Source organism: Argiope bruennichi, chromosome 6 (genome assembly GCF_947563725.1).
Source record: "Argiope bruennichi chromosome 6, qqArgBrue1.1, whole genome shotgun sequence".
Classification (NCBI taxonomy): domain Eukaryota; kingdom Metazoa; phylum Arthropoda; class Arachnida; order Araneae; family Araneidae; genus Argiope; species Argiope bruennichi.
In genome coordinates, this window is record NC_079156.1 from 40,599,096 (window position 1) to 40,626,004 (window position 26,909).

General features: G+C 23.0%; 1 protein-coding gene across 1 annotated transcript; it reads right to left on the reverse strand.

Annotated features, from left to right (window-relative positions):
- On the reverse strand, nt 1–26,709 carry LOC129972488 (ATP-binding cassette sub-family D member 3-like). Its single transcript, XM_056086634.1, has 27 exons — nt 26,666–26,709; nt 26,432–26,541; nt 25,265–25,301; nt 23,912–23,958; nt 23,571–23,622; nt 23,365–23,453; nt 22,006–22,075; nt 20,783–20,809; nt 19,007–19,077; nt 17,383–17,506; nt 14,504–14,560; nt 13,730–13,782; nt 12,630–12,719; nt 11,822–11,891; nt 11,665–11,734; nt 10,635–10,723; nt 9,932–10,118; nt 9,751–9,826; nt 9,001–9,064; nt 8,679–8,756; nt 7,655–7,720; nt 5,686–5,799; nt 5,043–5,093; nt 3,837–3,881; nt 2,805–2,909; nt 2,324–2,380; nt 1–757 (listed from the first exon to the last, which is right to left on the reverse strand). The coding sequence occupies exons 2-27, from the start codon at nt 26,539–26,541 to the stop codon at nt 680–682; spliced, it is 1,977 nt and encodes a 658-aa protein (XP_055942609.1). The 5' UTR covers nt 26,666–26,709; the 3' UTR covers nt 1–679.
- Nucleotides 26,710–26,909: the final 200 nt, after the last annotated feature.

Here is a 26,909-nt window from a genome sequence, read left to right on the forward strand (position 1 = left end):
TGGAGAAAATAACTGTGACCATAAAAGAAATGAGATAATAACATTTCACCATAACAGATAAAGATTATAAAAAACAATTTCAATAAGTATTTGGGACCTTTAATAGAAACTAACTACATAACTGCAGGATAATTTTTTTTTTTTTCTGTTTTAACTTAAGAGAATAAATATATCACATACAGCTTGTGCTATAACTAACAATATAAACAGAAAAGTGATAAATATACATAATTAAAACACTGAGAAGGAAGATTAAATACTTAATGAAATCTTTGGATTGAAGTCTTCTCTTTTTTCCAAAAACCTCTTAAACATAACAACTCAAAATATAAGAACGAGGTTAAATTACTGTAAATACACAGAAATAGATTGGTATATATGCTAACCATAACAATTTGTTCAATGAAAGTCTGAGAAAATAAACCACTTTAAACAACAAAAAGAAATTAGAAATTTAAGTGAGAAAAACAACATAAAACAATTATAATTAAATGCCATAAGGATAATAATATAAACAAAAGCGTTGATATTCCAGTTAAGTTCAATAAAGTGTAAAATTCATGTACATTTATAAATAACATTTCTTGATTTTGATTGATGCAAAAGGTAATTTAAATATCATGTTCATTATTAAGGCCACAACCATGAAACAAGTTCAAAAGTATATAATAGGATATTTTCATGATCCCATTGCTTCTGCTGTTTCATCCATAACTTCAAATTTGTAGCCACCACGTCCATCCATATAGAGAGTATACTGAAATTATTAGTTTGCATTATTTTAATACATTTTTAATATTACAGTTAAAGTACTTAATAAACTATTCTATTAAAAAGAGAGAGAAATCAAATTTTTAGTTTGAAGCATTCAAATATCATATGTTTTGTCTGTCTGTTTTTATGTTACCTTCAATTACACCAATGGTATCATGCACACAAAAATATATTCAATACTGTTTGAATGTACGTATGCATAAATGCAATTACTAGAAAAATACAAATTATTGTTGCATATTTATAAAGATGTTTAAAATTTTACAATAAATTAAACGAAGAAAATGGAAGATAACATTAATGTCACTATAGAGATTTTTTAAATTTTAAAATATGGGTAAAAATGTTTTTTGTAATGTAAAGGCTCAGAAGTTACTGAAGGGAAAACTTCCAAATTTATTTTTATTTGAAAAGGTTAAGACGCTTTTCTTTTTTTTTTTTAAATAAGCACCTACTATCTAAGAAGTAATTATGCACCAAATCTGGTGTACAATAGACTGTTCTTTCGAGTATTTTGAATTCTTTTTTGTATCATACAATCTATACTTAAGTATGATAAATTTAAATATCATTTTAAAAACAATTAAGGTCTTAATAATTGAAATCATCTAAAAACATTAAAAAAATATAGCTATAAAATGCTTATGTAAAAGCTATATAGCTTATATAAAATAATACAGAATAAAACATCAAAAGAGATTATTTTTTAATAAAATAAAAAAGGCTATTTATTTCACAATATACATTATCTGAAGAATTATGACCTTTACATGTTTCTCGATTTCAAACTCATAAATCCTAATAAATAATTTTAACTAAAAATGATACAGGAAATAAAAAAAAATCCTATTTTAGGAAAGCAAAATTTAAAATTAAATTTCACTGCATTTCATTTAAACATTTTTTTTTTCAGTAGACAATAAGATAACCACAAAAATTAAAACTGTTATTTTTTAATTAATAAATTCAGTTCCCCACACAAAATAGTAATATATGCTAATGACACAAATAATAGCGAATGAACTTGTATTTTTTCAAAACCACAGCAAATGAAGCCACTTATGCAACAAAGTAATTCAATTATTATAAGTAATAATTGAATAAGTAATAAAATAAGTAATCCAACTATAATATTTTTTAAAAAAATCAATAATTTTTTATTATTAATATTCAATAATCGGATAACAAATTCCGATTTATTGAAAACAATCAGCTCATTTAGGTTAAGCAATACTGCATTATTTCTAAAAATGTATAAATGACCCCAAAGCACAAAGAGTTTTTTGAAATAAATTAATTGCCAATATCTAAGATTCCATATCACACCACAATGAGTCATAGGAAAATAGATGTATGGAAGAAAAAAAAATATTTTATCAATTCAGGAAAATTAAAAAAATATGTATGTGCATATTTTTATGTAAACATTATAAAAAATATGTATATACATGAAAGATTTTTTAAATCACACATTAAAAAAATTAAGAAAGTGAAGTATCAAAATGAAATGGTATTTATCATTTCATTGAACAAAACATATTTAACTTACCTCATGATGTTTCCATAGTGATTTTCTGTGTGAAACTGTAAATAATGTTATTCCAACCTGAAATGAAAAGAATGAAAACAATAAGTACATAAAATATTTATTTTAAAATATGACATAATAATTAACTATATAAAATACCAAATTTTAATATTTTTCATATTAAATTATTTGTATTTTTATATAAAGAATTATTTAACATATTGATCTTTCAAATAGAATTTTAAAAAAAGGATTAAAGCATGGCTATGGATGATTGCAAAAAGCATATTTGCATATGATAATTATTATGTTATAGATAATAATAAAAATATAATTCAGAGAGAAAAATAAAAAGATTGATTCTCTATATCATAAAACTGAACACAAAAATAAAATATATATATATTTTTTATGACACTGTGTTCTAATATTTCAAAATTTCTTTATAAATGGCATTGCAAAGCCTTTTAACATAAAAAAAAATTAATTAATGCATTCATACCTCTCGGCAATATTGATACATAGATCCTTCAACATCCATGCTGACAGCACTAGTGCATTCATCAAGAATGGCAAATTGTGGGCGATGATAAAAAAGTCTTGCCATCTTGGAGAGAGAAAGAATAAAAATCAACAATAATTCACAATCTATTAAATTAAATAAGATACATGGATTGGCAGAATAATTCTAAAACTTGATTCAATTAAAGTAAGTAACCAAAAGTTAACAGTATTCGAATTTATCCTATTTCTGTATCTTACTTTTTTTAGTCCAAACATGCTACATTATAAAAACAGGTTTATTAATAAGTATTATCTAAATCCAATCATTTCTTTTTCATGACACTTTATAATACTTACACTAAAAATAAATTGATAAAGTATAAGACAAAATTCACGGGACAAATCTACATTAAAGGTATGTCTTTAAGTATTTATCCATTTATCCATTTTCTTTTGAATTATAAAATAATCCCATAAGTAAACAAGTTTCTATCAAATAATATAAGTTGAAACAAATACTTGAATCCATCTTTATTTATATAAAAATCAAAGTTATAAATAATTTTACATAGCCACATGAATTCATTAATCTTTTTGTGCAAACAATATTTATTTAAGATTAAATTTAATCACATTTCTCATCCATAAAATTAATATTTACAGTTATTGATGTTCGTTTTAGAAAGAAAGACAGATATTGCTGATAGTTTTTCAACTATAATGGCTAATCCTACACAATTTACTGTATATATTTTTTTTATTATTCAGAGTAACGAAAATAAACTTTTACAAAATACATTTATTTCAATGAAATTTAGAAGCTTCTGTTAATAAAACTGAAACATTATTTATATCTCTTTAAAAGCAATGTCAATTAATTTATAGTTTAAAAAAGAATCACTATAAAAAAATAAGGTATCACAAACAGATCGCAGACAAAAAAATTGACACTCCACTGATTATAAGTAAAAAACTTAATCTAACATATGTAACAATATCAAAACACAGGGAAAAATCATAGCAAACTTACAGCAATCCTCTGTTTTTCACCACCACTAAGTATATCCATCCAATCCTAAAAAAATAAAAATCATAGTTAAACACCTTTATCATGTATGAAAAAAAAAAAAAAACTATATACAAAATGTTTTTCATAACTTTAGTATAATTAAAACCTTCAAAAATTGTAACTAATACATAAAAGTTATTACTTTAACAACTAATGGAACATATATATCCTACTAATCTTTTAAAATTAGTTTAACTAAATCATAATAAAAGCAATTTTTTGTATCTTTTTTAATTTAATAGTCATGTCTCAGCCTCTGGCTTAAAAAAATCATTTGGAGAACTCTTCTCAGAAATTATCCTGACTTGTATATCAAATGAAGAGAAAAAGACTTTTTAAACATTTGAGAAACATTTTACAAATTATAAGGTGCAACCGAACACTTTAAGATAAGCATAACTCAGCATACTATGCAATGTCATAATTCAAATAATGAATCATTAAAATATGTCAGGATACTATGGACCCATACTAAACAGTCCCATATTATGGATGAGGCAATTACTTAATACCTCATGTTTGGACTTTTTCCTTTGGGCTCATATGAATAACTCACCAGCTCATATGACTCCAAATATGATAATTCTCATTTTTAAATTTTGATATTGAATCTATAGAATAATTTTTGTCGGCAACACAAGAAACGAATATACATAAAAAAGTCTGAATTCAGTGTTGATATTCAGTGATTAAATTTAATCATTTACTTCAATTCTATAATTTAAATTCCTTCTGTTTTGTTTATTCCTTAAATTTATAAGTTTACTTCAATCCTTCTCTGCCATTCTTATTTTATCTTAAATTACAGCAAAAATAATGCCTAATGTTTTGCCATTTAAATTACAATCTTATTTGAAATATCTTATGTTACATTCTTGCAACAAGACAATCCATGATTGACTGCATAAATTCTAGGACTCATAGAAATTTATATCAAGAATTTTTTAATTCTACCTCTCTATTTTTTTTTTTTTTTTTTTTTTTTTTTTTTGCTCATACATCAAACAACTTAAAATCATTATTTATTAATAAGTGTAAATTATTTCAATACTTAAGGGAGAAAACAGAATCATCACGATTATTTAATGATTAAACATATCAGCACTACTAATCTAAATATAATATTATAAATAAATTTTAAAATATTTAAATAACAGAAATACTAACTTTTATTGAATTCCAGTCTCCTTCTCTCTCTAGTAAATAAGTTAATTGTACCTACAATAAAGAAATAAATCCATTTTAGGTACCATTTTTAAAATTTTTTAAGTAAAATAAGTAAAAAAAAGATTTTTTAATAATAAATTTTCAGACATCAAAGACAAATTTACTGCAACGAAATCTGGTTTTATCAGAAAGGGGAAAATACATTGTTTTATCTTCGAATCTATTTTATGTAATGATAAGTTTGATTTTCTTCTCCTTCAGTATTTAAAAGATAGAAAAGTAGTTTTAAAAATGAGCACAAGTCAACAATTTAACATCGTATAAGAAATGTGTCAATGTTTTTCATTTGAGAGAATTCATTACCAATTTATTTTTACAAAGTGATAATAATTTTACAATTCTGGAACATTAAAGATTTAAATTACCTTATTGAATTAAAAAAATAAAATTTAACAGAAATGGAACAATATTTATTTTCCTCTTCTTAAATACAAAAACTTGATTGATTTTTTAAAATGGAAATTGTTTAAAATTTGATATTAACAAGTGGCCTAGAAAGTAATTAAAGTGTTTTTTTTATTACAAAGATATAATAAAATAATGATCAATTATTTTAATAGCAAAACACAAATTATATGCTTACCAATTCCAAAAAGTATTGCAAATCAAGATCTGTTACTCCTTTTCGTTTCATATCATCTTGGCTATCTGGATATATTATTTGATCTCTAAAAGTTCCAAGAGTCATATATGGTCTCTATGGGGAAAAAGAATTTAACACTAAGAATACTTTCAGTGTAAATTTATTTGTTATTCCATTTATTGTTTTAAGCATATCCTATTCAAATAAATGCAGAAAGTCTCTAGGAATATATAAGTTATATTATAATAGAAGAAAACTTAATCAATGTCAGAAATATGCTTGTATAACAACTAACAATTATTTATCCAATGCTTAACTTATGGACCTTTTGAAATTAATTAATAAATAAAGAGAATGAAAAAAAAATGGAATAAACATGTGAAAATATTCTTAATGGGATTTATTCAGCAATTTAATTTTTTTAAACTGTTGTAGATTATAAAATGAAAGGATTCAGTGTATTTCACCAAGAATACTATTTATTGACTGGATAAAATCAAAGTATTGCTTTTTCATAAGGTGACATTGTATTTTAGGATTATGCTGTTGCAAACCACTACAATACCTCTTTGAACTAAAGTATCTGTTGATTCTATAGTTCACACATGCTATTAAAACAAGTTTTTATTGAATTTTTTAAATCAAAAGAATAATACGATAGAAAAATTTTTAATTTGTAAGCATGCAATATTCTAATATTCAAAATTTTTGAATAAAAATAAAAGTTTAAAATTTGCAACCATGAGTTAGTAAACCAAACATATAAAAAAAAAAAAAAATCTAACATCAACCATTGCAAAGAGAGAAAAAGAGCAACCTGGTAATCATAGACAACATAAGACAGCTTTTTTTTTATATAATTGGATAAAATTATTTAGATGTTATCTTTTTTTAATTGTTTTTCTCAGTAGACAGAAGCAATAATCAAGCATCAAAATTGATCGCTTTCAAATTAGAAAGGCAACTGACAAAATATATGCAATTGTACGATTCTTATTTAATGAACAAACTGTCTTTCATATCTTGTTTCAGTACACTCTGGTATCAACAGCTTAATGGTTTAAAACTTTTTACACAACGTACTAAGCAAAGGGTTACTTGATAAAAACAAACAATGACATAGCTATATTTTTAATTTCTATAGAGTAGCAAGCTGTTTACCAATAAATAAACGCTCTTATTATTTTACTGGCCCTGGGATTAGTATTGCTCTTTAAGTATTATCTAGTTAGAATATTAACGAATTGTATCAAATACATCATTCTTAAAATTGGCAAGAAATGGCATAATTTGGTAACATACAGTTATTACTTGGTATATTGGGTGAGCCATTTTATTATTATTATGTTTAAGAGAAAATTCCAACATTTCACTATATTCTGAAGAATTAAGCTGCCACAAAATTTAAAGAACTTATAAAATCGATGATAAAAAATCTTAAAATGGATGCTATGAATAATCAATACTACATTAATAAATGACGATGAAGCTTCAATTTTATAATGATACAATTGTTCAGTTTAATTACAGATATCTTGGAAAATATAAATAAAACTAAGTAAAAATTAATAACTTCCCTTAAAATAAACTTAAAAATTTAAATGCAGAAACTAGTGGCCTCGTCATATTTCAAGAAGATCAATTAATTTACCGTTTAACTACAAGCAGACAACTTTTTTCTTAAATTTTTACAAATTAATTATGCTTGAATTTTGAAGATAACTTTTTAAAAATAATGGCTAGTTATAGAAAAAAAAAAAAAAAAAAAAAAAAAAAAGGGAAAAAGATGAAGATATTAAAAAGATGATGACTGCTTATTAAAACAGGCAGTTTAAAACAAAACTCTAGACTTTATACAAATATTAAAAACAGAACAAATGTAACTATCAACAAAATTCCACATATCTTTTGCTATCTACAGTATTTTTGTACCAATGAACATAACAAATGTAAAAATTATAGTGCTTACTTGAGGTATATAAAAGAGTTTTTCTTTAGCAGGTTTTGTTAACACTCCACCAAACAATGGCCATAACTGAAATATACATAGTGCTCATTAAAATATTGCTTTCACAGGAAGAAAAAACTTTATAAATGAGCAATAAATGAATGAATGAATGAGATAATTAAAGAATAATTTTATGGCTTGTGAAAGATTTTTAGTTTTAATCTGAAAAAAAAATATCACTAAAAAATACACAGTTTCCAAATAAAAGTGATACTCATTATTATTTTACAAATTCATCATCCTTATTTTTATTTTATTATATAATTTACTCACTGTATATCAGTGTCAGCAGTAAACAAATTTTAAACAAAAAGAAATCTTTTCTTTTCTTTCTTTTTGTATTGCAATGAATTAATAGCGAGGATAATTAAAAATGATAAAAATGTTTTGAATCCATATGCCATTATAAGCCCTTAAAAAAACTTGTATTTGATTAATTATAATAGATGCAATATAAAGCTAAATATATTTACACTCGACATATCACTCTTTTACAACAAAGTTTCAATTGGACTTTGAATGCATCTAAGTAACTGATTTAAGGATCAGTTCTTGAAACTAAAAACAAATGTATAGATATCCATATAATTTTAATAAGACAAATATCAATACTGTTTAAACTACTGACTATAAAGAATAGTTATATGCAAAATTCAATAAAAATATGACTGAACTGTGTTTAAAATAATAAGAATTTAGATGCAATAAAAAAAAAGGAATTCTTAACACACACTTGTATATCATGAGATCATACAAAGATATATGATATATATTGTACTTATACATTGAATAGGACTCTTCTTTTTTTGTAATCTTAGTTTAGATTTTCATAGCAGTCTCTATTTTTCCATATTTACATTGTGCAATAAAGCATGCCTTTTTTTTTTACTGATAATATAATAAAAAATTTAATTAATAAATAGGTAGGTTATTCTGAAATAAATTTTGCTATTTTATTGCTATACTTAAAGTTTAATATACTTACTTCACCAAGAACACGGAAAAGAGAACTTTTTCCACAACCATTAGGCCCATGAACAAGAACATTCATACCAGATTTAACCTAGATTAAAATAAATAAAATAATATAAATACTTTTTCTTTCCAAATTGATTTAAAAATATTAATTGCTTTATAAATCATTTATGCAAACTAAGAATTATTTAAACCCCATTAAGTTGGGTTTCTCAAGCCAGTTATTCATTTATTTCTGAATATCTAATACTAATAAAAATTGTAGTAAGTAAAGAATAATTACTTCAATTGCCAAGATTGTTACAAGGGAAAATATTTTAAAATATACTCACTTCAAATGATAGTTCCTGAATTAATGTATCACCATTAGGAGTTTTCAAAGGAACACGGTCAAACCTAAACAAATAGTTTTAATATAAATAAGATATAAATATGATAACATAAATAACTATGGGCATACTTTTTACCATTTTCAAATGAATAAAACTTCTAGCTTGTTAAAATCAAATTACAGTTGAAAATTAAAGTACAATTATTACTTTAAAACTTACTACTTATTATTTTAAAAATAATAAATAACATGAATGAATTTATCAGTTGCTTTTTTTAAATAATATTTCATTGCTTTTGCTATGTGATGATGCAATTTATTGATTTTTAATTTACTATTATTTTTTAAATCATAAGCAAATAAATATCTAAAAAAATTTTCCTCACTTCTTTAAAAAATAATAGTTTAATAAAAGTATAAGAAATATTTTTCTTTTCATAAAAAAAATAATTGGCACGAAAAATTTAATAGTTCAAATGATACCCAGTATTCGGCATATGAAAGATTGACAAAGTCTAGTAGTTAATATTAAATAACATCATCAATTTGTTTCGAAAAAAAAAAAAAGCAGACGTAGATTGCATTTTTGAAATCAATGACTACTTCTAACCAATTTTCAACAGGTTGCATGCAGAAAAATAAAAATTAAACTCAATAATTTTTTTCAGAAATCATTATTTTTAATAGCTGAGCATTTTTATTACATGCTAGAAATGCAAATTTTTCACAGCAAAGGGGAAAAAGAACTTACTTGATAATATTGTCTTGATATTTTATAACACCTGCTCCTGGTCTTAGGTTTATTGCTGGGGGTTCTTTAAAACTCTCTGCATGTAGTAAATAAAAGAAGATGTATACACTGATATGTTGTGCATATGAATGATAAGCAATATGAAAGATTTTTAAGAAAAACTAATTGTCAAAATACTCACGTCCTTCTCTTGAATCATTAACCATGGTTCGCACGTAAGTTCCTTCGCTCAATTCCTTGAGAACTGTAGTAAGTTGAGTGATGCGAGCTGTAAATCCAGCCAGTTTAGTCATCTCACGTCCAGCTAATACTAAACGTCCTATGGCTTCAGCCAATTTTACAAACATTCGTCCATTTTTGTAATATGACTGTTAAAGAAAGTTTTCAAATTTTACAAAGATTCTTTTTTATTTATTGTTTAAAATACAGTTAAGGATAACTTTAACATAAGAAAAAAACCTTTCCAAAAATAAAAGTTTAAAAATCAATAGCAATAATGAGTTTACATTTATTTTTTAGTGGAGAATTTCAAATCTCATTTATTTTTCTTTAATATATCAGTTTCCATTTTATTTTATTTTTTGCTTACATTTTTTCCCCATTCAATTACTTTACTCAAAGAAAATTTTTTGTATATTTATTTTTCTAATTTATAAAATTTTTTTCTTAACTTTCACAATCTAATTTTTTTAAAAAAGAAAAATATTAAATAGTTGAAATCAACTGCTTATTATATGCAAGTTATTCATATCATAAACTACTAATTTTGTAAAATAAATATTAATATTTCTCGTTTTTATAAATACTTTACAGCAATGTAGTTCATAAGAAATGTACAGGAAATTTGGGATTAATAAATTCAAAATATGTTAAAGTGTAATCACCTCAAGTCGTTCACTGGATGATAAAGCGTCTTTCTTAGTACCAATAAATGGACGACTTATTAATAAGTATCCTACAACGGTGGCCCAATCTAAAATGCAAAAAAGATGCATAAAGTAAAAAAAAAACAGTAGGTAGAATATAATTATTTTAAATTCATGATCCATGATATTATGATAAAACATATTTTATTTGTACTGGAATTTATTATATTAGCTTATTTAAATTATCATTACAAGGCAAATGAAAAAACTATACATATGGCACATCTAAATTGTAATATGCCATTCCAAATGAGAAATTTCAGCACAATTTTTCTTTTTAAATTTTTATTTGTTTTTAAGCTTAATTCTACTAAGTTTATCACTTAAAAATATAAGGAGTACATATTAAGTGAATTAAAAAAATATTTAGTTTTATATGAGAATAGGAGGTTTTACAAGAAAATATTTACCTATAAATAAATCATTTCTTTTTTAAAATTTCATACTCAAAGAACGTTAACATTAAAACATTAAAAATCTATATTATCAAATTTTAAATTTGAAAATGCTAAGATATTTCTATGTATATAAAAAATATTTAAAAGATTTTATTTAAGCAAGAAGGAAAAGTCTATGATATATATATATATCAAGGAAGCTCAAGGTTTAGTAATTTCATTAAAATTGATGAGTTCTCTTGGTAACACACAAAACAGCAATATTACCAATGCACTATGCATAAAAGAAATTTTATTTATTTTTTTTACTCAACTAAATGAAATATATTTACTGAATGAATTTTCATACTCCCATGAATTAAAATATATGAATCTAATAAATGTCCCACTGTATGAAACATATTTATTTCAATTATAATTTTTCCAAATTGATCAGCACTCAGTACATCTTGCAAAAGAGAGACACATATGAAAATTATTTAAAATCACTCCCAAATAATAAATACAGTTTCTAATTCAGACATTTCATTAATCACTGGAATTTAAATGCATGAAAAGAAATTTCAACTTTCGATTATGTAAATACTCACATCTAGCAATGATGTTATCAATATAGCCCATTGTGAAATTAAAATGTTGTGACATTTTAAGATGATGGAACTGGAAAAAAAATGAAATAATAATTGAAAATTATACATACAAAAGGCAAAAGAATGATTTACATTGGAAAACAAAAAATTAAATTACCAATCTCATAAATGCATGCATCATAGTAACTTTTTCTCTTTGATGACCTCGATAAAAAGCAATTTCTTCACTAAAAATAATTCAAGTAAAACAAAAAAAAATTAATGTAAGATAAAAATATTGGTATAACAATAAATTTAGAAAATACAGAATTTGTATACACTATACATCTATTAAAAAAGGAACAAAATAAAAGATACATAGCTTTCCAAAATACCATTTGTTTCATATGAATACAAACTTTTCTTTTAACAAAACAACCAATCTTTTGATATGTAGCCATTAGGAAAACATATTCATATCCAAACATGCTAACCATTCATAAGTCAGCATAGCAACTGGTAGTTGTCATAGTTATGATTTTGATGAACAGAAGGAGCCATTATCTTATAAAATAAAGGTTGCATTGTGAATTTAATTTTGACAAGAATGCCAGACATGCAATAAAGAAAATATGATTGGAATGTTTTTTTTGTTTTGTTTTTTTAATTTAGAGGTATGGAGACTATTTTCAATTGTTATAAGTACATACAGTCATTCTCTTGCTTATATTCTTGGACTAATATGCCAACTGCATTAATTAAAAGAAATAAGAAATTAATTTTTCAAGTAACCTACCAGGTTGTTAGCAGTTTCAAATTAACTGTAACTGAAGTTGATTTAAAAAAGTGATAAAACAGGAAAATTGATAATTTGTTGTGGCTATAGTACTATTAGATGAATAACAAATAATCTAAAGATAACCTATATTTTAGAAAAACAATCCTAAAAACCATTAAAAACAATTTTTTTTCTTCTCTAGTCATACCTATTTGTAATGAGTCTGGAATTGACGTATCTAAATTCTCCTTCCAACTTCTGTTCATTCATTGTCATTTTACCAATAGGCCTTCGTAATCTAAAATGATACATTTTATAAAACTAAATAATGCTTATAGAACATTATTTAACTTTTTTGTACAAAAGAAACTGATGTGAAAGATGGAACAAATTGCAATACAGCAGTAAAAAAAATTAATATTGAATTTAAAAGAGTGCAATCTCATATTAATTTTACATACATATATATTATGCTTTTAACAAAAACAACAAAAAAGAAAAAAAAATGTATAAAAACAGTTTAAATAGTTGATATTGTTTGAAAAAAAATTGTAATTCTGCAATTAAAAATTTACACTGTTGTACTACACAGACATTTTTATTCTCTCAGATTAACCAATTTTAAAACTGTCAACAAAGTATTTATCCCTACCAAAATTAATTTAACAAACAAACACATGCATGCACACACACACAAAATAATAATAAATGAATAATAGTTTGTTAAAAAGTTAATAGTAATAAATTTTTCGCAATTTTAAAATTATTTTTGTGAAGCATTTCTCATATAGGAATGAGAGCTAAAAACAAACTCTATGAATAGAATGAAAACACATTTTAACTTACTGAAACATAATAAATATGACTGAGTTAATCATTTTAATTCAGCTATAACCTAATGGTCATAGGTGAACTATTTTATGTAAGTATGTATTACAATTTTGTGTATGTATGTGAAAGAAATAGGCTGCTAACTATTGTCGCAGAACTACAATTACACAATTAATATTTACTTAATATTCTTTGCCTTAGATGAATGATTCTGTTCATATGATTCTTTATTATTCAAATTCCCAAGAAAAAAATACTCATAAAAAATATTTCAAATTTCAAAAAAATAAATAAATAAATAAATAAAAAAAAAAAAAAAAAAACCCTTAAATATATTTTTTAATCTTTCAAAGTTTTTTTTTTAATTAGAAATACAAAGTATATATTTTTTTTTAATTTAAAAAAGCAATATACAAATGGAAATATAGCCAATGCATTCAAATAAAACAGAGCGAGCGTAAATAAAATATAATTTACCTTGTAAGTATGAGCCCAGCAATTAATAAATAAATCATCATACATGAAGGGCCCTAAGAAAAAGAAAAATAACAAGTTTGACTATTAAGGCAATTGTAAATTATTATAGGAAATACATTTCATATACAATTTGATAAAAATAAAGATAAAAAATACACACATTAATATTTAAAAAAATTAAACCAGTACCTTTTCACTATTCCCTTAATAGAATTTAGTAATAATTTATATAAATTTAAATCATAACTAATTTCTGTAGCTGCTAATTTTAACAAAATATGAAATTTTTTTTTATGATCCATATTTCTATGTTATTCAGGAAAGGCAATTTAAAAAAAAAAAGTTTTTTTTTTTTTTTTTTTTTTTATGAACAAAATATTTGTTGTTTTTGGAACAGAAAAACTGAAAAGCCCCCTCCTAAAAAATAGAAAAACACAGCATCTTTAATTCTATATTAAATTATAACTGTTAGAAAAGGTTTTTTTTTTAATTGGAATTTTTTTTTTAAATTGAAAGATACTAACATTTTTTCTTTTTTTGATTTCCTCAACCTTCACTTTCCATTTAACTGACTGTAACATATTACAACATTCAATCTTTTAAAATTGCTCAGTTTCATGGTTGCCTTTTCTTTATGACATGCATTTAAATAGATTTTGAAGCATAATTGTTCATTACAAAAATTACTGTTAAACTATTAATATTTATAACAATTATGTATTAATATATACAGAAAGCAAGATTTCGTAATAGAAAAGTATGAAAAATCATTACCTCAACACCCACATCTGATGCCAAGCGTTGGACAAATATTATTATATCCAATAAAGGCTGAAATATTAAACAAATAAATAAAATTAATTAAAAATTATAATACAAGAAAAAAAAAGTACAAAAAAAAAAAGAAGAGTCAATCAGACTATGTTCACGACAGCAAAGAAAATAATTCAGCTTTTAATTTAGTTTCAAATTTCTATACAGAAATAAGAACATGAAGAAAATTATATGCATTAGAATGATCACATTTGAAAATATTTATTAATTTTGTTGTTAAAAGCATTTGTTTCTTCTTCTTTTTTTTCTCTTTAAAATCTATATATTTCTTTCTTTGAATATACAATGCATTAATTCTTTTATCATTTTTAGGTTGCATTTTCACTAATTTAGTCAAGAATAACCAACCAAATTATTTTGTGTTTAACCAGAAAACAATCTACTTGTATTTATACAGACAACAATCATGCTCAAGGATTATAATGCAATACTCCTTATATACTGGGGTTTTATTCTTTTCAATAGTTAATAATAGGAGATGACTGATTAATACAAATGCAAAAAAGCATGTAGCAATGAGTTTCCATCTTTTTTTAAAATGCTGCAATAGTTGTTTTTAAAATTTATTATTAATATAAATATAATAATTTTTTTAAACACTACAATTTACTTCAAAGATTTAACATGATGTTGTAATTACCAAAATTATATTATGAAAGCTTATATTAATTATAAAATGGGAATTTGTATTTGTAGTATTAATAGTATTTTACTGCTTATAGTTCTTTTTACTGTTATGTATTATTAATATATTAAATTGACTATTACTATTTATTTATTATTATATGTTATTAAAAAATTTTACATTTTTAATAGTCATTTATTTTGAGCATACATTTTTGTGCTTTGTTTAACTATTTCATTAAACATTAGCCAAAACAGAATTCTTTTATAGTAAAGTAATTAATGTAGACTGTTTAAATATTTCTCCATTTTTATTCTGTTAATACAGTATAATATCTATTTGATATTTTATGACAACCTTTTCTAAATGATAATTTAGCAAAAAATTAATAATAAAATCCTTTTCACATAGTGTTTAATTTACATTTTATATACTCTCCTGATATTTCATATAAAAAATTTTTCTATAAATTACAAACACGAATACATGTCGGATTGTGTATACTGATGTGCTATAGTGGTTGCATCAACTTGAGATGCATTCATTTTACTTAAAGTCTCATTGCTTAGAGAGTTTAAGTAAAATGTACCTCATTCATTCAAATATGGAATCAATTACACATCTTGCATTGTCTGCTCATATACTAAGAACATTCCTATTTTTAACAAATAAGGTTATTTTTATCTAATATTTTCTTTGGCAGTATTCTTTTATTTTTTTACATTAGAATTTTTATACTTTTTATTGCATTGTAATCAGTTTTTAAATTATGTTTACATTATTTAAAAATAACAAATATAAATTTTAATGATGTTTTATGCTTGTATATTTAATTTATTTTTATCAATTATTTCTCAGATCCTTTTTTAATAATTATTGATATATATCAGCAGGTTTGAAAACTTGTGTGCTTTAGTGAACACAATTTAATGAAGGTTTACAAAATTAATTTCAAATATTTTATAGTATGCGCTTTTAATAACTTATGATTGTTAAGTGAATGCTTGGAATGCTTTTTTTTTTTTAATTTTGAATATGTGATTTCTTAAAATGCATTCATATAACCAAAAATCTAATAAATAATAAAATGTTTCTACCTAAAAAAAATTACAATCATTTTAGATGACAAACAGACATGTAATGAATTATACAGTTAATTTCAAAATGTCTTTACATATTTGATGACACGCATTCATATGACAATATACTAACATTTGCCATGTGATTATAATGTCATGAATTGACTTCATTACTTCCAAGGCAGAACAATGAAATCCATCTGATATTTTCAGATTAACTAAATAATTATTATACTTAATGAAAACTAATTAAATTAAAGGAAGTTTTAAATATTTTTTTCATTCATTAATTTTTATAATATTTTTATCACAATTTTAATTAATTTTTGTTAGTAGTTGCATATTTCCTTTACGAAATATACAGCTACTTTTCCATTTAGGAAATATTCAACTACATTTTCTTTTAGGTAAAATACAACTCTCTGAAAAAATTGACCACAGATAAACAAAAAAATTCCAACTGTTTAATAAGTATCTAGTTTCTATCTCTCAACTGTTTAATCTGTTTGAGCAGAATGTTCAAATTTTTCATCACTGCACAGCTGATGTTTAAAAGAATCATCAATTACACAACTGTCAGATTATGTGATATACTAATCATTAAATAAATCAGGTAACTATTGCATAAAAATGTAATTTACATGCCATACGAAATTATAAAATGTGCTATTACATTTGTTAAGTTCACACTTTTTTAAGGAAAAGAAACAGTGATAAAGTAAAAGAATTGTATTTTCAAGAATAAATTTAATCTTTCTTTTGAAATGAATCCACCCCCCTCCAAAACATTTTCAAATTGGGTTCATGTGATTAGAGGGTAGTAGGACATTGACCAATTAGAAGTATTAGTAGAAATACTTTAGAAAAGCTACTGTGATAAAATGTTCCAGAACATCTATTAATATTTCAATGATTTGTCAAATATTTTACAGTATATTTAAATTTCAATATATATATATTATAGTTTTTTTTTTATGTTGATGTGAGAGCCAATCTTCCCAGAACAGTTTGTTTGTTAAATTAGTGATTTAAAATGTTTCAATATAAAATTTGTTAATAACAATTCAGGCATTATTTTATGTACTTGAAAATATTCATACAAAACTAATACTCACTTTGCTAATATTTGAGTATAGATCAGTAACTGAAGCACAGAACTTATCAACATCTTGAGTTAAAAGCTGGTCTGGATTAGATATTCGATTGTCGATGTTGCTCATTTTATAGTAAGTAATGCCACTGGAAACGAAATATATTGAACTTTAACAATTTTTTCATTAAAAACAACTTCTTTTAATCAACAATTATCTTAATTTAAACTAAAAAAATAAAAAAATGCAGCACTTCAGACATTATTACTTCACAGGAAAGCTAATCAAAATTTTAATTTAGAAGAAGAAAATATAGCAGATGATATAAATACATGTTGTAGCATGTTAAAAAGTAGTGGTGAAGGAATGATTTTAGTTCATAACTATCTAGATTTCACAAATAATTGAAATTGTGTTTAAAAATATTAGATTTGTGAAATTTATCATATGGCCTTTTCCTCTTAAGCTTTGACAGTAAGAAAAAAAAAAGTTTAAAAAAGGAAGGAAAATTAAATTAAATTTCAATTTATTTTTTAAAGTTATCATTAATTATTGTTTTATTTTTATATTTATTTCTTCCTTTTGGGATCACAAGACATAAATTATTTTGTGATAAATTACAAATATTTTTAAAAGTTTGTAGCTGAAAGAAAGTTTTAAAAATTCTTTTCCTCTTCTATAGATGTTGGAATATGCTATGAAAAAAAAAAAAAAAAAAAAAAAAACTATATTTAAAAGTTAGTTCAAGAAATTTAAGACATTTTTCAATGCAAGCTATTACAATTATTTAAAATGCTAAATTCATATATTAGAACTGAAAGTTTAAAGCACTTCTAATTTATCTATTGATAGATTTCAGTAAAGATCATTAAATTATTAACACCCATAGTCATATTTTAAGAACAATTATATTTTACTTCTGCAGCTAAATTAAATGCATAGCATATCTCCTTTACTCTGTCTAACAAATCAATATGTATTCCTAAACTTGTAACTTATTCTTAATTAAAATGTAGCACTCATTAATCAAATTTTGAAATCAAAGTGTTGACATTATGAAATTCCACTTTCCATATTGTTTACAAATGATGGTAGGAGATCAAAAGCTATTTTTATTTTTCTATACTTTAAGAATCTTTTAATATATATCAATAAAAAATTTTTTAAAGTATTTTCTATCAATTTTTCAATTTTTTTTTTTTGGAAAAAAAGAAATTTGATGTACTTTACAATATTTATAATCATGGTTATTTTAACATAAAAATAAATTCATTGAAATCTATGCTTTAAATTATGATGAGTCAATCAAGAAAATTATGATATAAACTGTTTAAGAGATTTTTTTCAGGGAAATGAAATAACTACTCTCAAATCATTAAATAAAATTTAATAAGTCTTAAAATAATAATTTAAATTCATTAAACTTCATAGTTTAACAAACAATAATTTTAATTGATGGAAATTTTAATACACCTTTAAAGAACATTTACAGAAAGCACAAAAAGAACTGCAAATTAATAAAGAAATGAAGCCTCATGAATATAATTTAAGTTAAGAATTTTCTTATCATAAATTTTAATTAAAAAAATATTCTAAAAAAATCAAACTTTAAAAAAAAAAACATTAAGTAAAGAAACATCAAACAAACCTAAGGTATTTGCTATATAAGTGTTTGGTAAGACGTGATCGGAAAAGAAGTTTCAGCTCATTAAGTGTGAACTAAAATAAAAAATTTTCAATTTTAAAAACAAGAATATAATATACAGATGGAAACTGAAGTAGCAATTTATTTCATACAATAACTACAAAGAGGAAAGCATCTAAGAACTCCTTATCTAAAGTTACAATTCAGATTAGTAAAAATGTTGCAGACTTTGCTAATTTTAAAACTGTTGCACATTTCTTCATAAAAACAATTTTGGTAAGTGTTTTAAGATGAATATAAAATATATAAATTAAAAAGTGTATTAAAGTTAGTTGTTTGGACAGCCAGGTGTATTGATATATATATATAAATGCTTAAAATAAAATGCTTTTACAACAGGAGGAAATATTGCTTATCAATTTTTAAAAGAAATATTAATTATTATGAAAATTATATTATGAAATATTAATTATAAAACTATATATAAATTAATAATATGTTTATCCAGAAAAAGTTTGCAATCTATAATTTTGTATATATATTTAAGACACATCTTTTTAATGTACTTTGATTCAGAATTTGAATTAGAAATGATAAAAATCCATTTTTCAAAAATATAATGCTTAAAAAGCAACAGATTTCATCAAAAAATTAACTTAAGAATATATTTAACTGATAATGATAAAGTTCCTAATGAATAAAGATATCTATCATTCCGTTAGAAGTGACAGACAACAAGGAAACTTATTTTCCAAGAAAGCAAATAGTATGGCAATTTTTCCTTGTGCAGCTCAAGGACAAATTAACACAAATGCATGGAATTATAAATATCTTACAGATTTGCTGCCGAGACCAAACGAGAAAAAGATTTCCTCCTTGCTTATCAATGAAAGAAGATATACTAAAAAACTAAGCTGAAATATCATATCCTACAGCTTTAATCATCTCAAAGTTTCATTTTAGAGAATTATTACTAGAGTTTATTTTGAATTAAAATATTTTTTAAATATTAATATATTGTGTCATAGAAAAGATGCATTGATTAATAAATTTGAATAAACAAGAAAGGATAAAAAAATTAATTCATAAAAATAATATTAAATATCTAATCAAATGAAAAACACAGACTATAATAAATTTCAAGTCCTACAAAAATTTAATTGAAACAGAAATAGCAGACAAATTAAAAATTATACACTCACATCTATAAATTTTCCACCAGCAAATCATTGAACTTTGTTATTTTATTAAAATTTAATTTAAAATTGAATGAAATAAAATATATTGATATATTTTTAAATAAATGAATAAATGGTATATAATTTATAAAATGTTATATAATAAATTAGGCATTTATGTAGATTTATATATTAAGATTAAAAGAAATCATGAATAACTAATATAATTTATGTAAGAACTGTATTGAAATGTATTTTTAGATATAATTTAAATGATGGGGAAAATGTTAAATTAATATTAATCATGCAGTTTAAAAGGAGTCATTCAAAAAAAGATTATGCTTTTCACAGTTAAAAAAAACATTCCCAAATCAAAAATACTAAACATATAAATTTCAATATCAACCAACACAGAATAATTTTTAATTAGAGTTCTTCCATTTTTCAGTATTTTTTAAGACATTTTGATGATATTTATTATTTATGTTTGAAATCAAATAGAAACATATTTGGAAAACTATAACTAATTAAATATTAATATCATTTAAAGGAAAAGAAACTGATTAAATAATGTTACGATGGAATTAAAATAATAACTTACTTTCATAGCATTATTTACAAGTGAAAGCTGAAAAATAAATTTTCAAACATTAGAAAAAACATTTAAAGGTATTTACAAATTATGTTTTTAAATTCCCAAAAGATTATTGATAATAAATTTTCAATGGAAGATAATATTTCATACATATAACACTGGCCCTTCAAGGACAGATACAGCAGTTGGAATGAATATCATAATACTATGATAAATGAATGGCAATTTATAAAGAAGTAATGTACTAAATGTAAAAAAAGATAAAATAAAAATAATTTTAGAAACTATTATTTTGAGAATTTATATATTTTGCATAGTTATTATAAATGAAGTTACAACAGATTCATAATTTTGTAACAAACATATTGAATCAATAGCTGCATAAACTAATGCTTATTCATTTATGATAATAGTTCTGGAAAAAAAGTAATAATGTTCAATGATGTAGTATGAGAAGTCACCAGATAAATCTCTCTCTCTCTCTCTCTCTCTCTCTATATATATATATATATATATATATATGCAATATTTTATGACATGTTAGATTTATAAAAATTCCCATAACATATTTATTTATTCTTATCATTTTATTGCATCCTATGGGATTTTACTGATAAAAATGTAATTTTCTATTTAAAGTTGCTATGCAAACTGTAAAAGAATGCTATAATTCTATATAATGAAAAGATTTAATTAACAATTTTTTTTCACTAGTTTTTCATCTTCAGGAGTCGTAAAAATTTATGATATTTCATCCAAAATAATATGGTAGAATTTTTAAATCAGATTAGAAGTATTCTAGGTAATGTTAAATGAGAGAAAATGTGAATAATTTTCTTTGCAACTGAATTGCCCCTTATTTCATATGCACATCATACCTTCAATTCAAAATTAACATAATAATTAAATAAAAACTATGAAATCTTGAAAATTCCATCCACCCCAAAAAATGATTATATTAAATTATGCAGTATAGAATTTTTTTTTATCCGAAAGTGAAAAACACTGTATTTCAATAGGTATATGACCATAAAAAAAATACTTATTTGAATTATTCAGAAATTATATTATAAATCTTCCTAACAGATAGATATCGTAATATATATAATATTTAAATAGATAATACTGAAATAAAGGATCAGTGTTTGAATAAAACTAAAAGGAAAATAGACAGCACTGCTAAAATAAAATAATCTTTCCATATGAATTTGAAAATTTTTTTTACTTACCATTGGCATTGCAATAATAAATGCCTCGAGACTTTTTCTGAATAGAGGAACATTTTGTGTAATGATTGCCCTATAAAGGTAATTCACAAAAAATATCCCATATATTAATCCATACATAAAATATGCTACATAACAAAGACCTTCAAAACAAAGTGATAGAAATTTAAATATTTATGATATGAATAATGCATATATTATATACATTTTATAATATATGCATTATTACATATATAATTAATAATTTAAATAGAGTGAGATTCTGATGAAATCTGTTACATATTATTCTATTAATCAAATAAAAGATCTTGCTGATAACTCAATATTACAGCATCCAAGATTTGCAAACCAAATATAGCATACATTTCATATTTATATTCAGGTTGTTCATGGTAATCATGACACAATACATAATTTTAATATTGCATGAAATAAGGATATACTTCCAATTGAAAAACTGGATTAAATAAAATAACGAATAATATTCTATAGTGCTTGAACTAATAAAATGTATTCCAAAAAAAAAAAAAAAAAATTATTAAGTCTAAATTTTTATACAGTTTCCTGGTTCTATCAATTATATTTAATAGAATATTCTGGACTTTATTCAACAAATGAATAAACAAACAAAAAAAAACTTTCAGTCTTTCGTAAATAAAACTACTAGAGATAAGAAGCATTGAATTTTACTACTGTATATGATTTTAGATTATTTCAACAAACCCCAAGATCAATCAATCAATATATCATAGGTCTTTAAGGCAGTCACTAATTGACCCAAAATAATGAAATTCAAAATTCTTAATTTCTAGAAAGTATTTTAATACCATTAATAGGACAGGGAACCCTAATAGTCTTACAGATTTTTAATGATGCATCTATTGACACAAATAAATAAAATTTAATTTTATAAATCATTTCCAGTATTTCTTTAAATAGAATTAGAATTTCATGTTTATATCTATTGTTTTAGAAATTACTTACTAAATCATAATTAGAGTTAGATTAGCTATTATTATACATATAAAAACATAATTTGTTTCGTACAATTAATTGTTTTTCTTATATCAAGTGTAAACTTTAATGACGCAATTACTTAGAAACAAAAACTGAAGTTAATTCATTAGTACCAAAAACTGTAATAATAATAAATAAATAAATAATAATAAATGAGAATATTATTTTGCATTGATAAAAAAAATGTTTCAAAACCATTTTATATTAACATTTATTATTTTTCAATAATCTCATTTTATAATGAAACTGATTAATGAAAAGATACTGCCATCTTTCAATGTACCACTACTCTGTTACATAAAATAATAAAATTTTATAACAATTTGAATACAAAATGAGAAATACCTTTCAATAACAGTTCCATTATGTATCATCCAGATATCACATAAAGTTCTTCCAACTAATGTACCAGCAATTAAAGCAACATAAAGAGCCTGAAAAATATTGCATATAAATTAGCAAATATGAAACAGATACATAAAAATAGAATATTTTATATAAAACAAATCTTTAAAAAAAAGACCAACATAAAAAAAAAGTTTAATACATACCTCACGACTGAAAATCCCAGGCAAAATAATCTTTAAAATTGCTTTTAGTTGCCTGCAAACACATACATTAAAATTAATATAAATTTTGATATAATTATTAACTGAAAGAAATAATAAATATTCAGTACATTCAAAAGTAGAGCAATTTTTTTAATAGTTTAGTTGAATCATAAAATAATATAAATATAAAAAAAGGACAAGATTTATTATTATCAATATAATGAAAATATTTCAATATTCCACTATTATATCACCCTATTTTACAAAAAGAATAATGCTGTGGTAACTTTCAAATTCTAGTTTCTATGCTAAAAGAATTAACAAATTTAAACAATACATACTTGAAAAATTTTGCATCGACTTGAACTTTTTCTTTTTGTCCTTCTTTCTAAAATAAACAATAAAATTTTAAAATTTTGTATAACCTGTTATAACAATTTATTAAAATTGCATGTTAAATGCTCATGCTCAATAAGAAGCAATTTATAATTAAAGAAATTATCTATACAATTATCAAGTTTTCTTATTGTATGCAATTTTTAATCAAAATAAAATTATAAATTATTTTTAATATTATATAATTTAACAAATTCTCCAAAGAAAAAAAAAACTATACAGCATTTGATTTTTTTTTTGACAGCTTTTTTCAAATCTTCATTAAAAAAAATTGTTTACTCATAAGTGTATAATGATTTGTTACATAAAATCTATTAAATTGTATAATTATCAATAACTAATTAATACAAAATAACAGTAATTTTTATCTTAATAGATGAATTAAGATAAAAATAACTACTATTAAAAAGTAAATGATTAAATTCTAATAAAATTTATCAAGTTTAAATAAATATAAGATATCAATTTTATTTAAAAATGAATATTTAAATATAAACAGAATTGTATATTTTAGACTTAGTATCATTTATGACAAACTGCTTTGCCAAGAATGCTGGTTATACTTATTTTCAATTAAATTGCTTAGGCATAATGATACATCCCTAATTCTGTCAAGTTGTCAAAAAAATCATGTTATTTTAATAATTTTATATAATCATTGTATATTTGAGCTTTCCTAAGCAAGACCAGTTTCATGACACTAGTGTGCTATTAAAAATACAGTTGTTTAGTTCATCTCTGTTCTAACTTCTGTGGTATTGCAAATTCATTTTTAATTCATCTTCTGAGATATACAGATATTAAACAGAATCCTTCTACAGCTTTCAATAATGGAAGAAAATTTCATTATTGAAATTTTCATTACTGAATATTTTATTATTAAATATGCGGTGAAGCAATGAAAATGGTTTGAATTTTAATTCAAGAATGTAATTTATAGTAGGAAAATTAGGCAAAATAATAATAACAAATTACTAAAAAGCAGGGAAAATTTACATGATTATTAAATTGATACTATTAAAAAGATTTTTCTAAAAAGAAATTTGATGTGGTGTAAAATCTATTTTTGTTACAATATTATTTTCAAACGTTATAGTAGTAAACTTCAAAATTCAGAATAATTTTCAATTAAAATTAAAAAAAAAAAAATATTCCAAAATGAACATTCCCATCCTCCTAGACATATAGTGCTAAATTTGGAAACTGTAGGTCAAACAGTTTGTGTGTGTAGAGCATAAATGCACAAAGAAATACACAGACATTCAGTTTTATTATTATATTTTAAAATAAAAACTCACTTGAGCATAAGCACATGCAACTTCATCAATCTCGGCTCTGAAAAGTTTTCATAAGCAATATAAGAATATGAAAAAAAATTTAAAAATACATTATCAAAAAAAATTATGTTAATTTAATTCATATCTTTGATACACTTTCAATTTTAAAATTATCTCAATAATTCAATAAGATTTTTAAAGGCATTTACAACATATTTCTTATAATCAAAATAAACTTTTAATAAATTCAAATATATGAAAATGATTTGAAATTATTAATCAGTAGTGTACATAAATTTTGTAAAAACCAGCTGACTAAATAAGAATACCAAAGATTAGGCTTTCAGATGATTCTCAAATATACTATTTGAAAGACAAATCTCAATTTATCTAACCTCAAACTTTTTAACATTTTGCAAATAATGATTAACATTGAGAAATCTTGTCAATATGAACTTGTTTTTGAAAATACTGACTTGTTTTACTAATAAGAACTTGTTTTTGAAAATACTGACTTGTTTTACTAATAAGAACTTGTTTTTGACAGTACTTTGTTTTGTCAATAGGAACTTGTTTTGCAAATTTGATCCTTTGGAGATAATTTATGAAAATATATTCCAGATAAATAATTAAACTATAATACAAATACCTGAACTTTTTTTTTTTTACTAATGATGTTATATAAAAATGTTTACAAACATAAGACCAATAGCAAATTTTAGAAATATTAAATTTTCTTTTGGCAAAGTTCAATGAATGTTGATTGTTTCAATTAACTGCTTTCTGATTGAGGATTTTACACCCTGGAAGTCAATAACACAATATATAGCTTAATCATTAAAAAAAAAGAAAAAAAACAAAACAAAAACAGGCGGCTTTATTAGTTTATGACTATGTTATATAATTTAATGGGAAAAAATTGTCTGCTCATCATTTAACTCTCTTAAAAAATCTAGCAATATGATTAAAACATCAATTAACAATTTTTCTAGAAATGATAATTTTAAGACAGACTGTATACAATTATTAATTACAATTTTTTTCAACGTAAAAAATTTTTTATGAAAAAGCTATGATATAAAAATTTAACAGGATAAATCAAAATATTAAGTAAACCGGAAATTTTAAATTTTTTTTTCAATACAAAATAAGTAAAAAAGAATGTAAAAAAACTCGTTAAAATCTTACTTTTTTAATCTGTTTTTAAGCCGAAGTACAGAAATCCAATATACAATACCTACAGAAGCACCAATTAATGCAGAATTACGTGCAGCAACTTTGCTAAATACAGGAGCCATCTAAAATATTTTGAAAAAAAAATCACTTTTGTGATAAATAAATAGGAATAATTAATAATGTAAACTTCAGAGTAAATTCTTTTAAGATCCTAGACGGAGAGATAAAACATTCTTATCCCCCTACGGCTTAATGATCACTTGATGAAACGTAGAAAGCAAATTATCGTGATAGCCGGATTACAAACAAAACAAAACTAAACTAAAAGTATTCACAATTAACGGTTAACAGTTAGTATTAATTTCCAACGTTATTTTGAATTATAATTTTGCCTTATTGTTTAAAACTAGAAGTATGCCATACAAGATATTTTTTTTAAATATATTCACCGATCAAAAAATATTCATCATTTCGACATAAATACATTGTA

Excerpts from the sequence above, each read along its gene's own strand:
- LOC129972488 (XM_056086634.1), bottom strand. The coding sequence starts at position 26,541 with ATGGCTCCTGTATTTAGCAAAGTTGCTGCACGTAATTCTGCATTAATT. Across the intron at positions 20,810-22,005 it reads TTATTATTGCAATGCCAATG|CTTTCACTTGTAAATAATGC; the intron begins GTAAGTAAAAAA and ends TTTATTTTTCAG. Across the intron at positions 758-2,323 it reads CACTATGGAAACATCATGAG|TATACTCTCTATATGGATGG; the intron begins GTAAGTTAAATA and ends TAATAATTTCAG.